This window comes from Suncus etruscus, chromosome 13 (genome assembly GCF_024139225.1).
Source record: "Suncus etruscus isolate mSunEtr1 chromosome 13, mSunEtr1.pri.cur, whole genome shotgun sequence".
In the NCBI taxonomy this organism is placed as follows: domain Eukaryota; kingdom Metazoa; phylum Chordata; class Mammalia; order Eulipotyphla; family Soricidae; genus Suncus; species Suncus etruscus.
The window spans coordinates 1295525-1310623 of record NC_064860.1 but is presented as its reverse complement, the minus strand read 5'-3'; the positions used below and the strand labels follow the sequence as shown (position 1 = coordinate 1310623).

At 43.9% G+C, this 15099-nt stretch overlaps 1 protein-coding gene across 1 annotated transcript in view; it reads right to left on the bottom strand.

Moving 5' to 3' along the window:
- NCAPG2 (non-SMC condensin II complex subunit G2) overlaps nucleotides 1-2241 on the bottom strand; it is a 30093-nt gene extending 27852 nt beyond the window's left edge. Inside the window, exons 1-2 of the mRNA XM_049785968.1 lie at nucleotides 2149-2241; nucleotides 261-388 (exon numbers count right to left, since the gene is read on the bottom strand). Of these exons, the coding sequence (XP_049641925.1) occupies nucleotides 261-388; nucleotides 2149-2241 (221 nt within the window). The remainder of the gene's footprint in view (nucleotides 1-260; nucleotides 389-2148) is intronic.
- Between the last annotated feature and the right edge of the window lie 12858 nt (nucleotides 2242-15099).

Sequence of the window (15099 nt, the reverse complement as noted above, 5' to 3'; positions counted from 1 at the left end):
AGTGTATCGTCCCTCCAAAACATAAGTGGCTGTACTGCACCAGCCAGAGGAACCAGATACACAATGCTGCAGATGTTGTGCTCATACCTACAACTGAAGGACTAATGAGTGTCCATGCGACATGCTAGGCATAAGCTACCATAGTGCTCGCTGAACCTGGACCAGCGAACTGTGTCCCAGTGGTCCTGGGCTCTGATGCCAGGACGCTGCCCTGACTCAATGTCACTGCAACACCAGCGTCACTCCATGCTTCAGGGTACCCTTCACTTTTGACTTTAAACTCACAGGACCTCAGCTGTTGCTTCCTGTAGGCTGCTGTGATCTGCCCAGCCCTCTCAGACTCACACAAGCCATCTACACTCTCGTCAGTAAAGCAGTGGATGTTCTCCTGAACGGTCCCGGATGAGAACCTACGGGTCTGGGCAAGACGGTTCTATTCATTCATACACCAGTAGGACTCAGGTCTTCGGGTTCTGCACTCAGAGGTCACTCTGGTCACCTTGGGGAACCACACGTAATGCCAGGGATTGAACCCAGGTGGCTGCATGCAAGGCAAGCACCTGACTATTGTGATGGCCCCTGGGGAAGGAATGTTTAAAGTTTGCAAGACACTAACCCACAGCATGAAGTCCTGCTAGATGCTCATCTCTCTCATTAGCAAAAAATAAACATTTCGGCCCAGACAGAAACATTTCAAGCTGATTCATCCCTTTAGCCCCCAGTCTTCGGTCCAGTTTGGATCTAACACACTGGGACAATCAGTAAGTGTTAAGTCAAGAGAAGCACACTGTGTTACATCACTCTGCATCTCCCAGCAGGGGCCTGAGAGAAAGGAAGGTGATTAAGGCATCAATCAGCCTTTCACATGGTCAAACCCTGGCTTGATCCTCAGCACCAAGGAATGACCCTTGAGCTCAGCAGGAGAAAGATTTGAACAATATAAAGTATGGTCCAAAAGGAAAAAGAGGAGATCTACACGCACAACAGAGAGACTAAGGTTATGGAACTTCCCTTGCATCCCCAAAACCCAGGGGTCTCAAACTCGCGGCCCTCCGTACAAGATTTTGTGGCCCTGCCCTAGGAATCTTTTTTTGTTTTGTTTTGTTTTAGTTGTTTGGGTCACAGCCCCCAATGTTCAAGGCTTACTACTGATTTTGCACTCAAGGGTCACCCCGACTTTGCCTCCTGTGGCCTGGCCTGCAGGTAAATTGAGTTTGAGACCCCTGCATCTGTCAACATATGTGATCCCCTAACCCAAGTAATACCAAAGGTCACTCCTGAGCAGAGACAGAAACAGCCTCTAGACAATACTGGGTGTGCCTTCTCCTAATGTAAGGGAAAAGAAAAAAAGAGAAAAAGAGACCACAGAGCCAGAGAGAGCTCACAGGGATTAATGAGTGCTGTGCAGGGAGATCAGGCTTTGACGCCCAGCATTGCATGATCTCCCCCACTGCCAGCACTGAGACAGAAGTTATCCCTAAGGTGTGGATAATTTCAAAACGATGTTTTTCTTTCTGCTGTGACTCCAGACAGATCCCAAGAGGAATCCCTGTTTTTTTCCTGGAACCCTCCCCTTCTGTGTCAGCCTCCTAAAACACTAAATCAACCCTCAAAAATGCACAGTAAAGGAAATACAACAATGTTTTTGGTTATTTTGGTTTTGTGTTCGGGGCCTCCTCTTAAGTCTTCACTCAGGTAAGACTTGAGGGATTGTAAGTGGTTCTGGTTGTGGAATCCTGGGTCAGCCACAAGCAAGCCAAGGACCTTACTAATACTGTACTACTGCTCCCACAGTGTTTTAAGTAAACAAACAAAGTCATAACTAAGCTAGGGGTGAAGCGCTTGCCTGGCACACAGCTATTTCCCACATGCCATAGGGCCCTCTGGGGCTAGAGAGATAGCATGGAGGTGGGGCGTTTGCCTTTCATGCAGAAGGACGGTGGTTCGAATCCTGGCATCCCATATGGTCTACTAAGTCTGCGAGGAGCGATTTCTGAGTGTAGAGCCAGGTGTGACCCCAACACCCCCCCCCAAAAAAAAAGCCATATATGATGACCCTCTTAACAAGGATGGGATAACGGCTGAGTGAAGAGCCAGGAGTGGCACAAAACCAAACACAGAGACAACTAAGTGAAACGCACAACTCACATCGAGTTGAATGAATTTCAGGAACTGTCCGATCAGCTCCTTGGACACGGACTGCACGAAGGTCTGGCGCTTGTCCATGGCAGAGGAGGCCATTCTTCACGCCGCATTCCTTCTCACGTCCCGGCGGGAGAGAGAGTCGCGAGGAGACGCGGCGCCTTCAAGGCAGCTGTGCTCCAAGTGTCAACTCGGTCGGCAGCAGGTGCCTCTGCAGCCCGGGCGACGCGGAGTCTCCCAGGACCTGTGGATGGAGGGACAGCGACTCAGCCAGGGCGGCTCCCCCAGGGGCAGCCGGGCGCCGGGCTCCTCGGCAGCCGATCGCCCGGGGACGCCGGGGGCCTGCGGGGAGCTGATCAGGGCGGCCCAGGAGGAGGCTGACGCGGGGAGCAGGAGGGGAGCGGCGGCGGAGGCTCTCTCGGGGTGCCAGGGCTCCACGCTGCAGCGGGGCCGCGCACAGCCGAGTCACCGGGCTGGACAACGGGTGGGACGAGCCGCGCGCCGCTCCCCGCATCCCCTGCAGCCCGCCGCGCGCCTCACCTCGGCTCCCCCGAGCCGCCGTTTCCCGCGCCCGCAGCACATTCGAACGCGCCGCCCGCGCCCAGAAGCGTCACCAAGGCAGTCTCGCGAGAGCCGGCTTCCGGGAGGGCGGGGCTTACTGCGGACACGCCCCCTTTCGGCTCCGTGCGCACGCGCACAGCGGTCACGCCCCGCGACGTAGCCACGCCCGGCGTGTCTCGCCCCGGGCGACGGCGACGGCGACGCCTCTTCCGGCTTCCGGTCCCGCCCCGGCTCCCTGGGGCTCTGACGACGTTGAGGACGGACGGAGGAGGGAAGCGCAAAACCTGTGTGGAGCTCGCGGGCCCGGGCGGGCTTTCCCTAGAAAATGGTCTCGTCTCCTCAGGGAGGAAATTCCCCCTGGACTGCGGACGTGGGCGCGTCCACGCGTCTCCCCGGCTGAGCGCTTCAAGCTCCCAACTTCAAACCTGCTGGGCACACTAGGGGCAGCAGGGCTGAGAAATGCAGAGGCCCACCCTCACTCCACACTCTTTTCTTTCATTCTATGGAAACCACTGTGATTGACAAAGTCCTTCCTACTTGGGGTTCTGATAGACAAGGAACCAGGCCCACCCCACCCCTGCCCAGTGTTGCCCTCCCTCCACCATGTTCCCACAGGGTACCAGCCACCATCCTTTGCCCCCAGCCTGCCAGTAGCGCAGGCCCATGCACAGTTCAGATCCGTAGAGTTTGGGTCTCTTGGTGCCATGCTTAGGATATGTCATCTTTATGTCTATACCTGATTAGGTATTTTTATTCCCAATCTTGGTTTTTACACCAATGTATCTGAGACGACTTGGCTCCCAGCAGGTCCCCATTCTTTCATAGTCGCCATCGCCACTCAGTTTCTTCCCTTCCCTTTCTACTCTGGAGCCACCAGAATGTTTGAAACCATCCCATTTGAGCCACTGCATTTCTTCAGGCAGTTATTCTTTTTTTATTATTATTATTTAAACACCTTGATTACATACATGATTGTGTTTGGATTTCAGTCATGTAAAGAACACCACCCTTGGGGCCGGTTGGCTTGGTGGCGCTAGAGGTAAGGTGCCTGCCTTGCTTGCACTAGCCTATGACGGACCACGGTTCAATCCCCCGGCGTCCCATATGGTCCCCCAAGCCAGGAGCGACTTCTGAGCGTATAGCCAGGAGTAACCCCTGAGCGTCACCGGGTGTGGCCCAAAAACCAAAAAAAACACCACCCATCACCAGTGCAACATTCCCATCACCAATGTCCCAAATCTCCCTCCTCCCCACCCAACCCCCACCTGTACTCTAGACAGGCTTTCCATTTCCCTCATGCATTCTCATTATTAGGACAGTTCAAAAGGTAGTTATTTCTCTAACTAAACTCATCACTCTTTGTGATGAGCTAGGCAGTTATTCTAAACACCACATATAAGTGCTATCATCCTGTATTTATCTTCTTATTCCGGCTTACTTCATTGAACATAGTATCTTCTAATTCCATCCCGGTTGCTGCAAATTGCACAGTGGCATCATTCCTTACAGCTATTCCATGATATGTCTCTTCATGATCCACTCACCTGTTCTTGGATCTCTAGGTTGATTTCAAGTCTTAGCTATTGTACAGGATGCTGCAATGAACAGCAAGCAGTATGCATACATTCTTCTTGAGGAATGTTTTTCTGTGCTGGGGAGAGATACCGAAAAGGGATTGCTGAGTCGTATGGCAGCTCAATTTTGACTTTACTAATGACCCTCCATACTGTTTTCCAAAGGGGTTGGAACAGGCAGCATTCCCTCCAGCAGTGGATGAGAGTTCCTAATTTATGACTACATCCCTACCAACAGAGATTGTTCCCATTATTTTTGATATGTGCCATCCTCACCAGTGTAAGATAACATCTCATTGTCTTGATTTGGATTTCCCTAATTATAAATGATAATGGATCTTTTTCTTATGTTTCTATTGGCCTTCCTCAGAGACATGTCTTCATTCCTCTCCCTGGTTTTTGTTTTGTTTTGTTTGTTTGTTTTTGGGTCACACCCGGTGACACTCAGGGATTACTCCTGGCTATGCACTCAGAAATCGCACCTGCCTTGGGGGACCATATAGGACGCCAGGGGATCGAACAGCAGTGTGTCCTAGGCTAGCGCGCACAAGGCAGACACCTTACCGCTTGCACCACCACTCTGTCCCCTCTCTCCCCAGTTTTTGATGAGGTTTTAGGTTTTGTAGAGTTGACAATTCTGAGTACTTTGTGAGTATATAACCTTTGTGATTATAACTGAAACCCAACTACGAACATGTTTGTAATGATGCTTAAATAAAGGTATTAATTTAAAAAAACCTTTGTGAGTATATCCCAGATATCAAACCTTTATCTGGTGTGTTAAGTTCAAAGATTTTCTTTCATTCAGTTAGCTGCTTCTAATTTTAGCCCATGTTTCTTTTGCTTTACAACATCTTTTTAGTTTAATATAGTCTCATTTATTGAGATTTGATGCTCTCGCTCTTGACATTGGCATCTCATCATCGAAGATTTCTTTGAGATCTAAGTCTTGGAGTGTTCTATGTTTTCCTCAGTGAACTTTATGGATTTCGGTCTAATCTCAGGGTGTTTAAGGTGTGAGATATGGATTGATCTTTAATTCCTTACACATGGTTATCCAATTGTTCCAACACCATTTGTTGAAGAGACTGTCTTTATTCCATTTTGAGTTCTTGGCTCAAAATGGCGAGTACCATATACCATGTCACTGGATATTTTATTTTATTCTTTTTGTTTTGTTTTGTTTTTGGGCCACACCTGGCAGCGTGCTCAGAAATAGCTTCTGGCAGGCTCGGGGTACCATGTGGGATGCCAGGATTCGAACCACCATCCTTCTGCATGCAAGGCAAACATCCTACCTCTGGCCCCATTTTATTCCTTTTCGGGGGGGGGGAGTCACACCCGGTGGCGCTCAGGGGTTACTCCTAGCTCTGAGCTCAGAAGTCACTTCTGGCAGGCACGGAAGACCATATGGGATGCTTGGATTTGAACCACCGTTCTTCCTGGATAGGCTGCATGCAAAGCAAATGCCCTATTGCTGTGCTAGCTCTCCGGCCCCTGGACATTTTATTCTGATCCATTGGTTTGAAAGTCTGTCTTTGCTCCAATACTATGCTGTTTTGATCTTTATGGTTCTGTAGTAGAGCTTCAGGTTAGGTAATAAGATAGCTCCCAGTTTCTTGTTTTCAATATCGATTTGTCTATCCTAGGTATTTTATGGCTGCACACAAACTTTATTATTAATTGTTCTAAGTCCATGAAGAATATTGTCTGAATTTGAATAGGGATTACACTGAATCTATATATCAGTTTAGGTAAGATGATCACTTTGATAATATTGATTCTTTCAATCCATGAGCGTGGAATGCTTTTCCATTTCCTTAGGTCCTCTTCAATTTCTTTTTCAAGTGTTTTGAAGTTTTAATGGTATAGTGCAAAGGCCCATGGTACTGCAAGGCTCAAAGGGGCCTGTGGGGCCCAGCTACTGGTTGGGGTCTTGTGCCCATCCAGGGATTTCAAGTTGTAGCATCTGCCTATCTGAGAGAGGGGGGGGGAAGAGGGGAGGGAGGGAGGGAGGGAGGGAGGGAGGGAGGGAGGGAGGAAGGAGTAGAAACCAAGTATACTTTTATTTCTCCTGGAGTATAAGGCCTGTTTTCGCTGCCAGGGTGTTTTTGAGAGAGAGGGAGAGATAGATGGAAATTCACCAGCCATATGTGGCCTAGGAGGCTATATTACAAAAATGAAAGAGAAAGGAATATACAAAGCAGGCAGCATCTCTCTGACGCTATATATCTGGCTCCCTGTGGACCAGCAGGCACTGCTCTGGTCACTATCCTAGACCCCCTGCAAAGGTCCTAGTTTTTTCTTTTATACCCATCATGAAAAAGGGGCATGTCCAAGTTCAATTGTCATTACTTTGGGGGTATCCAAGGGGTGTGTCCAAATTCATCTGCCAAGTGGGGGTATCTAAGGGATATCAAATCCAACTGCCATTACATCCACAGTATAGGTCTCTCATCTCTCTTATTAAGTTGATTTCTTGGTACTTGATTGTTTTGGACACTATTTTAAATGGGATAGACTCTGATCTCTTTCTCCTCTGAATCGTTTTTTGTCTAAAGTAATGCAACGGTCTTTTGTGTATTGACTTTGTAGCCAGCCACTTTACTGTATTGGTTCATTGTTTCTAGGAGCTTTTCTGTGAACTCTTTAGGGTCTTCAATGTAGATCTGCAAATAGAGATCGTTTGATTTCCTCTTTTCCTGTTTTTCAATTTGGATTTCTTTGATTTCCTTCTCGTTTCTTGTGTGATTGCTATTGCTAGGACATTTTTTTTGGTTTTGGGTCATACCCGGCAGCACTCAGGGGTTACTCCTGGCTCCATGCTCAGAAATCGCTCCTGGCAGGCTCAGGGGACCTTATGGGATGCCAGGATTTGAACCAATGACCTTCTGCATGAAAGGCAGACGCCTTACCTCCATGCTAATACTATGTTGAGTAAGAGTGGAGACAGTGGAATTCCTTGCCTATTGCCAGACCTTAATGGAAACACTTTCAGGTTTTCACCATTAAGAATCATGTTGGCTATGGGTTTTTTATACATAGCTGTTACTATCTTAAGGAAGATTCCTTTCACACCTATTGGCTGAGGGCTTTCATCATGAATGGGTGTTGGAATTTGTCAAATGCTTTCTCTGCATCGATTAATATCATGTGATTTTTATACTTCCTTTTACTTATATGGTGTATGAAGTTGACTGATTTGCATATATTGAACTATCTTTGTATCCTTGGGATGAAACTCACTTGCTCATGATGTATCATCTTTTTTTTTTTTTTTTTGGGTGGGGGGCCAACCCGGCAGTGCTCAGTTACTCCTGGCTATCTGCTCAGAAATCGCTCCTGGCAGGCACGGGGGACCATATGGGATGCCAGGATTCGAACCAACCACCTTAGGTGATCGGCAGCTTGTAAGGCAAATGCCGCTGTGCTATCTCTCCGGCCCCATGTATCATCTTTTTAATGAGTTGTTGGATTCGGTTCACTAAGATTTTGTTAAGGATTTTGCATCAGTGTTTATCAGTGAGACTGTTCTGTAGTGTTCTTTCATGGTATTTATGTCAGCGTTTGGAATGAGCTTTCAGAATGATGTTAGGGAGGATTCCCATCTTTTCAATATTTTGGAGGATTCTGAAGATCAATGGCAGCAATTCTCTGAATGTTTGATAAAACTCACATTTAAACCCATCTGGTCCTGGACTTTTATTCTTGGGGAGTTTCTTAATTACTGTTTCAATGTCTTTATTTGTGATTGGCTTGTTTAGATTTTCTACTTCCTCCTCATTAAGTTTTGGGAGATTATATATTTTCAGAAATCAGTTCATTTCTTCTAGGTTCTCTAGATTAATTGAGTCTAGATTAATTGAGTAAGATATTCATTGTAAGCTTTCATGATGTCTTAAATTTCTTGGTTTTTTTTTTTTTTTTTTTTTGTAAATGCTCCTGTTTTACTTCTGATCTGATTTATTCAAGCATTTTTCCTTTTCTCTGTGAGTCTTTCTGTGAGGCTCATCTAGCTTTTTTATTCTTTCAAAATACCAGTGCCTGGATTCATCAATTCTTTTCCCTGTTTTTATATTGTTGATTTATGCTCTGGTTATTATTATTTCCTTTATTCTGTTTGTGTTTGGGTTCCTTTGTTGTTAGTTTTTCATTAATTAAGATGTGCCTTTAGGTTGTTGATTTTTTGTATTTTTCTTCTTTCCTTATGTAGGCCTGTATTGCTATGAGTTTTCCCCTAACTACTGTTTTTGCTGTGTCCATAGATTTTGGTAATTAGTTTCTTCATTAACATTACTCTCAAGGAATCTCTTTATTTCTTCCTTGATTTCCTCATTGCTGTTGTTGAGTAGTAGTCTCCAAGAGTTATATTTTCTCCACATCTTCTTTTTACAATCAATCTTTACTTCTGTAGCATTGTGGTCTGATAGGGTGCTTGATATAAATTTTAATTTGTGAATTTTTGTAATTTAGATGTGTGTTCTAAAATGTGGTCTATTCCAGAGAATATGTTGTGTGCACTTCAGCTTTTTGAGGATCAAAGGTCCTATATAATTCATTAGTCCCAGCTCTTCTAGTTTCTCATTTAAGGCTCTTATGTCTTTGTTCTGTCTAGTGGATCTGCCCAGTGCTGTTAATAGCATATTGAAATCTCCCACTACGATCACATTTCTATCCATATATTTATTTAGGTAAATGAACAAAAGCTTTATATGCTTTGCTGACTCTACATTTGGTACATTTATATTGATCAGAGTAGTACTTCTTGGTTTACTGTTCCCCTGATCAATAAGTAGAGTCCATACTTGTCTCTAAGTGCTTTCTTGAGAATGAATGCCATTTGGTCTGATAAAAGTATGGCTATCCCAGCTTTTCCCCCCAGTAACTTGTATAATTGTTTTCCATCCTTTTTCTCTGAGCCAATGTCTATCCTGAGACTATAATTGTGTTTCCTGCAGGCTGCAGATATGTGTTTTTTTTGTTTTTGTTTGTTTGTTTGTGGGTCACACTTAGTACCGCTCAGGGTTTACTTCTGGCTCTGTACTTAGAAATCACTCTTGGAAGGCATGGGGGACCATTTGGGATGCTGAGATTTGAACCACCATTCGACTTGGATCAGTTGGGTGCAAGGCAAATGCCATTACTGCTGTGCGATTTCTCCAGTCTCAGATGCTTGGGTTTTGTTTCCTGATCCGACTCTGTGCCTTTTGATGTTAGTTTATTGTCCATTGACATTTATTGAAATGTTGACATTATGGAACTATTGACAGAAATGGCTGTCGTGTCATTAGGGTTGTTGTTACAATTGGACATTTGGTTTATATAATTGATCTTTGAGTTTAGAGTTGGGTTGGTTATCACAAATGTTGCAAGTACTTTTTTGTCTGAGAAATATTTTTATCCCTTCCTACCATATAAATGAGAGGTTTGTTGGGTAGTGGACTCTAGATTGGAAGTTTCTTTCATTCAATATTTTGAATATGTGATTCTATTATTTTCTTGCCTGAATTGTTACAAATGGGAGATCTGGTTTGATTCTTATATTTGTTTCTTTATACTTAAGTTTTTTCTTCTTACTACTTTAAAGAGTCCATCGCTCTCTTTTTTGCCATTTGGACTACTATATATGTTGGTGTTATTATGTTTAGTATCTTTATTGTTTTGATTCTTGGGCCACACCCAGTGATACTCAGGGTTTACTTGTGGCTATGCACTCAGAAATTGCTCCTGGCTTGGGGGACCATATAGGATGCTGGGGGACTGAACTGTGGTCCATCCTGAGTCAGCCATGTGCAAAGCAAATGCCCTACCACTGCATCATTGCTCTGGCCTCTGTTTAGCATATTTTTGCCTCTTGGATTTGTACAGCAGCCTCTTTCCAGAGAGTGGGAAAGTTCTTTACTATTTTTTCCCTCACTACTTTTTACTCCTATTTCCCTTTTCCCTCTCATTCTGTATTCTTATAATCTAAAGATTATTTCTATTGTCTTTGTTCATTAAGTACCTTACATTTTCTTCCATTATTTTGTCTTTCTTTTCTTTTCTGGCTTTATCGATGATGGCTTGCAATTTGTTTTCAGGTTCATCTATGCAGTTCTCCACCTGTGTAATTCTGCTACTATGGCTTGCTAAAATGTTTTTTTATTCTTTCAATTCAATTTGTATAAATTCTTTAATTTCCTGAAATAGTTTTTTTAAGTTGGTTGACTTGTTCATCTATTGATTGTTTAATTTCAAAGGCTAGCGACTCCTTGATTTCTAAATCAACTTGCTAAAACTTTAAATATTGATTACAGGTCCTCATATGGAAGGCTCAGGCATTCTGATGGGCTTGGAAGTTTGCCTGGGTTTCTTTCTATATCTCATTTGTAGTTGTCTTCCTTAGTGTACACATTGTTTTTTGTATTTAGTGGGTTGAAATGATGGTGTTTCAGGTTATTTAAGAAAGTAATCTATTGAATTGATTGTATAAAAGGTGGGAAGATGTATATTTGCACTAGAGGTTATTTTCCTAAGTATATGAGTTTATCTAAGTATGATATGAAATATCTAAATATGATCAAAATTGATCATTGGTTTGTTCGGCTGAGTTTTGATGCTGTATAAAAATATTTTTTTGGGGGGGAGTCACACCCAGCAGCGCTCAGTGGTTACTCCTGGCTCTATGCTCAGAAATCGCTCCTGGCAGGCACAGGGGCCATACGGGATACCGGGATTCGAACCACCGTCCTGCATGCAAGGCAAATGCCTTACCTCCATGTTATCTCTCTGGCCCCAAGGTTGCATATTTTCTTTTCTTTTCTTTTTATTTTTTAATTTTTTTTATTTTGAATTATGAGAGCAAAGATGCAAAGAAAGAGAACAAGGTAAAGTTACAGTGGAAGGACAATCACCCTTAACATAATTCTCGTAAGTCCCCTTGCTGATAACTTTGAACTTTCAGCCAAAGAACATTAAGATAAATAAAACAGAATCCATGTACAATTACTTTGTCCCTCAAGTCCCCAGATGATTGTAACACATTGTAATATTTCTTAACAGTACACAAGGCAATCTAAAGCCATAAAACTTATGTAACTCCTTAAACATTAGAGGCATAGTATTTTTTACATTTCCATGTACATGCATATTAGCTTAAATTAACCTCAAAATTTTTTTTTTTTTTTTGTTTTTGGGTCACACCCGGCGGTGCTCAGGGGTTACTCCTGGCTGTCTGCTCAGAAATAGCTCCTGGCAGGCACGGGAGACCATATGGGACACCGGGATTTGAACCAACCACCTTTGGTCCTGGATCGGCTGCTTGCAAGGCAAACACCGCTGTGCTATCTCTCCGGGCCCTAACCTTAAATTAAGTGATTTTTTTTTAAGGATTAGAGTCAAAGGAACACAGTAAAAACGGTGTTAGAGTGGCAATTGTTGTTTGCATAGGCCCACCAAAATATGAGAGGCATGGAAAGGAATAACCTTGGCCTAAATACAAAGAGATCCTACCCCTGAAGTTTCCTGGCATAAGACCAACTCTAGGCTCCAGGCAAGTTATCATCCAATCCAAGACATTGTCCGTAGTGCCAACACACTTTTCACACAGTCTCTGTTGTTGGTATCATGTTTCTGTATTAATGATCCTGGAATCTGCATATCCTACATTGAAGTCAGGATGTGAGCGTCCTCTCATTTCACCTCACCATTGAAGGACAATGCAGGAAGCCCTGTCCTGTAAGCAGGTCGTTGTTAAGTCTTCTCAGTGTTAAGGGAAGTCTCTTTTGAGCAGGTCGATGTCTGAGCAGTGTAGGGTCTTCCGTGGTAGAGGATTGCTTCCAGTGATGTTATAGACAAACCTGGATGTTTCATGGATGGCTTCCCTGGTTCAGGGGTGAATGGAAAATGCCCTTTCTTCTGAGGCCTGTGCCAGGTCATTATGTCAATGTTCAGGGTGTAAGGTCCCTTTGCACTACAAGATTTGTGTATTCGAATCTCTATTAGATAGGATCTTATTTGTATGTATAGTATTTTCTCATAAGAAATGCTAGCTCCAGTCTGCCTGGAAATATCTGATATATAAATATTAAAATGTCTTTATGTGGATGTATTAATGTCCACATGGTTTGGAAAGAGGAGGGTTGATATGAAGGACAAAAAAGTCACTCTCTTGGCAGACCTGAGATGGGGTGCGGACAGAATCAAGGTCAGGACAGGTGGCGGGATGTAGAAGCAATATCCCTTGATGTTCATCCCTTGGGGGAAGACTTTGGTGGCATCACTGACTGCTCTGGGGTTCCCTTTTTGCTCTGGGATGGAGTGGGAGAAAGAAGTGAGGTCACGACAGGTCCCAATCGATATTTTTATGGATCAACTGACAGGATCTGGGAACAGGGCAGATTAACAGGTTGAATATAATATATTAATATAATAATCAAGTTATTTCCTTAGTTCGCTACTGCTGTCTGAAAGCCTAGGGAATATTGCCCTTTAAGGATCCAGAGTTCAATACTTTGTTAATATTAGCAAGGGTCTAATGAGCCTTATGTGGAATTTACTGATAGATTAAAAGCCTGACTAAGATGAGACCCACTCCTGGAGTCTGAGACATGCTGCCATATATCACAGGTAAGCTAATGCAGATTTTCAGAGCTCTGAGAGTAGTGAAATCAGCAGGAGGAAAGTTGGAAGATTACAGTAAAGTTTGTACTAACATAGGGCCAGAGTCCTATAAAATGCAGATTTTGGGACTGAAGAGATAGCAGGGAGGTAAGGCATTTGCCTTGCATGGTTCAAACCCCGGCATCCCATATGGTCCCCCGATACTGCCAGGAGCAATTTCTGAGCATAGAGCCAGGAGTAACCACTGAGCGCTGCCAGGTGTGACCCCCCCAAAAACCAAAAACCAAAACAAAACAAAACAAAAAAACCCAAAAAATGCAGATGTTATCATTAAAATGGCAATACTCCTCAAAGCACTGTACAGACTTAATGCAATTTCTCTAAAGATACCCATGACATTCTTCAAAGAAGTGGATCAAACACTTCTGAATTTAATTTGGAATAATAAATACCCACGAATAGCTAGGCAACCCTTGGAAAAAGGAATATGGGAGGCATAAATTTCCCCAACTTTAAATTGTATTACAAAGCAATAGTCATTAAAACAACATGGTGTTGGAATAGAGACAGATCTTCAGATCAGTGGAATAGAGTTGAGTATTCAGAGAATGTTTCCCAGACATACATTCAATTAATCTTTGATAAAGGCGCAAGAAATGCAAAATGGAGCAAGGAAAGCCTCTTCAACAAGTGGTGTTGGAGCACCACATGTGGTCAGTGATATGCCCCAAAGCAAACTCAGACCTCCAGTTAATACCATGAATAAAGGTCAAATCCAAATGGATTAAAGACCTTGATATCAGACCCAGAACCATTAGGTATATAGAACAATATACTTTTTGACAATGAGACTAAAGGCATCTTTTTTTTGGGGGGGGGTTTTGGGCCACACCCGTTTGACGCTCAGGGGTTACTCCTGGCTATGTGCTCAGAAATCGCCTCTGGCTTGGGGGGACCATATGGACGCCGGGGGATCAAACCACTGTTCGTCCTATGCTAGCGCTTGCAAGGCAGACAACTTACCTCTAGCGCTACCTTCCCGGCCCCTAGACTAAAGGCATCTTAAAGGAGGAAATATCACTGTCCAATCAAGTGGAAGTGTAGATAAACAAATGGGAGCATATTAAGATGAGAAGCTTCTGCACCTCAAAGGAAATAGTTCCTAGGATACAAAAGCCACCCACAGAATGGGAGAAACTATCCCCACAATACTCATCAGATAAGGGGCTAATATCTATGATATACAAGGTACTGACTGAACTTACCAAGAAAAAAAAATCTAACCCCATAATAAAATGGGGATAAGAAATGAACAATTTCTCAAAGAAGAAATACAAATGGCCAAAGGGCACATGAAAAAATGTTCCACATCATTAATCATCTATAGACTTCTGTGATAAAAAACATTAGGATATTAAAAAAGAAGAGGTTTGGGGCTGGCGAGGTGGTGCTAGAAGTAAGGTGTCTGCCTTGCAAGTGCTAGCCAAGGAAGAACCGCGACCACGACTCGATCCCCTGGCATCCCATATGGTACCCCCAAGCCAGGGGCAATTTCTGAGCACTTAGCCAGGAGTAACCCCTGAGCATCAAACAGGTGTGGCCCGAAAAAAAAAAAAAGAAGAGGTTCTTTCCTCATTCTGAATTGAGGCACTAAGGGGCTTCAAGACAAGATTACTATTATTTAGGGGTGACAGAGGTGCAGGTGGTTCTGATAGCAGCTTCTCCTCTTTGGGTTAGTTCCCGCATATGACTTCATGTTGAAAGAGCTAGAGGCCTTTCTGTGCCTTAAAGAATTCTACTTTTTTTTTTTTTTTGGTGGGGGGGATCACACCTGGCAGCACTCAAGGGTTCCTCCTGGCTCTATGCTCAGAAATCGCTCCTGGCAGGCTCGAGGGATATATGGGATGCCGGGATTTGAACCACCGTCCTGCATGCAAGGCAAATGCCTTACCTCCATGCTATCTCTCCAACCCCAAGAATTCTACTTCTCATGACAAATAATGGGACCCAAACTTTCTTGGTGGGGCTTCCATCTTTAGAAGTATAAGTGTAGCTAATCACCTTAATCAAAATCCTGTTTTAACATCCAGAGCAGACACCCTGCATTCCTTAGTCCCCTTAATTGTCTTCCCTAAAAACAGAAACACACCCTGTTATAATCCCCTCACATCCTACCCAATTGACTGACACAGAGTCCATGCCTTATTCTCCCCTAATATAA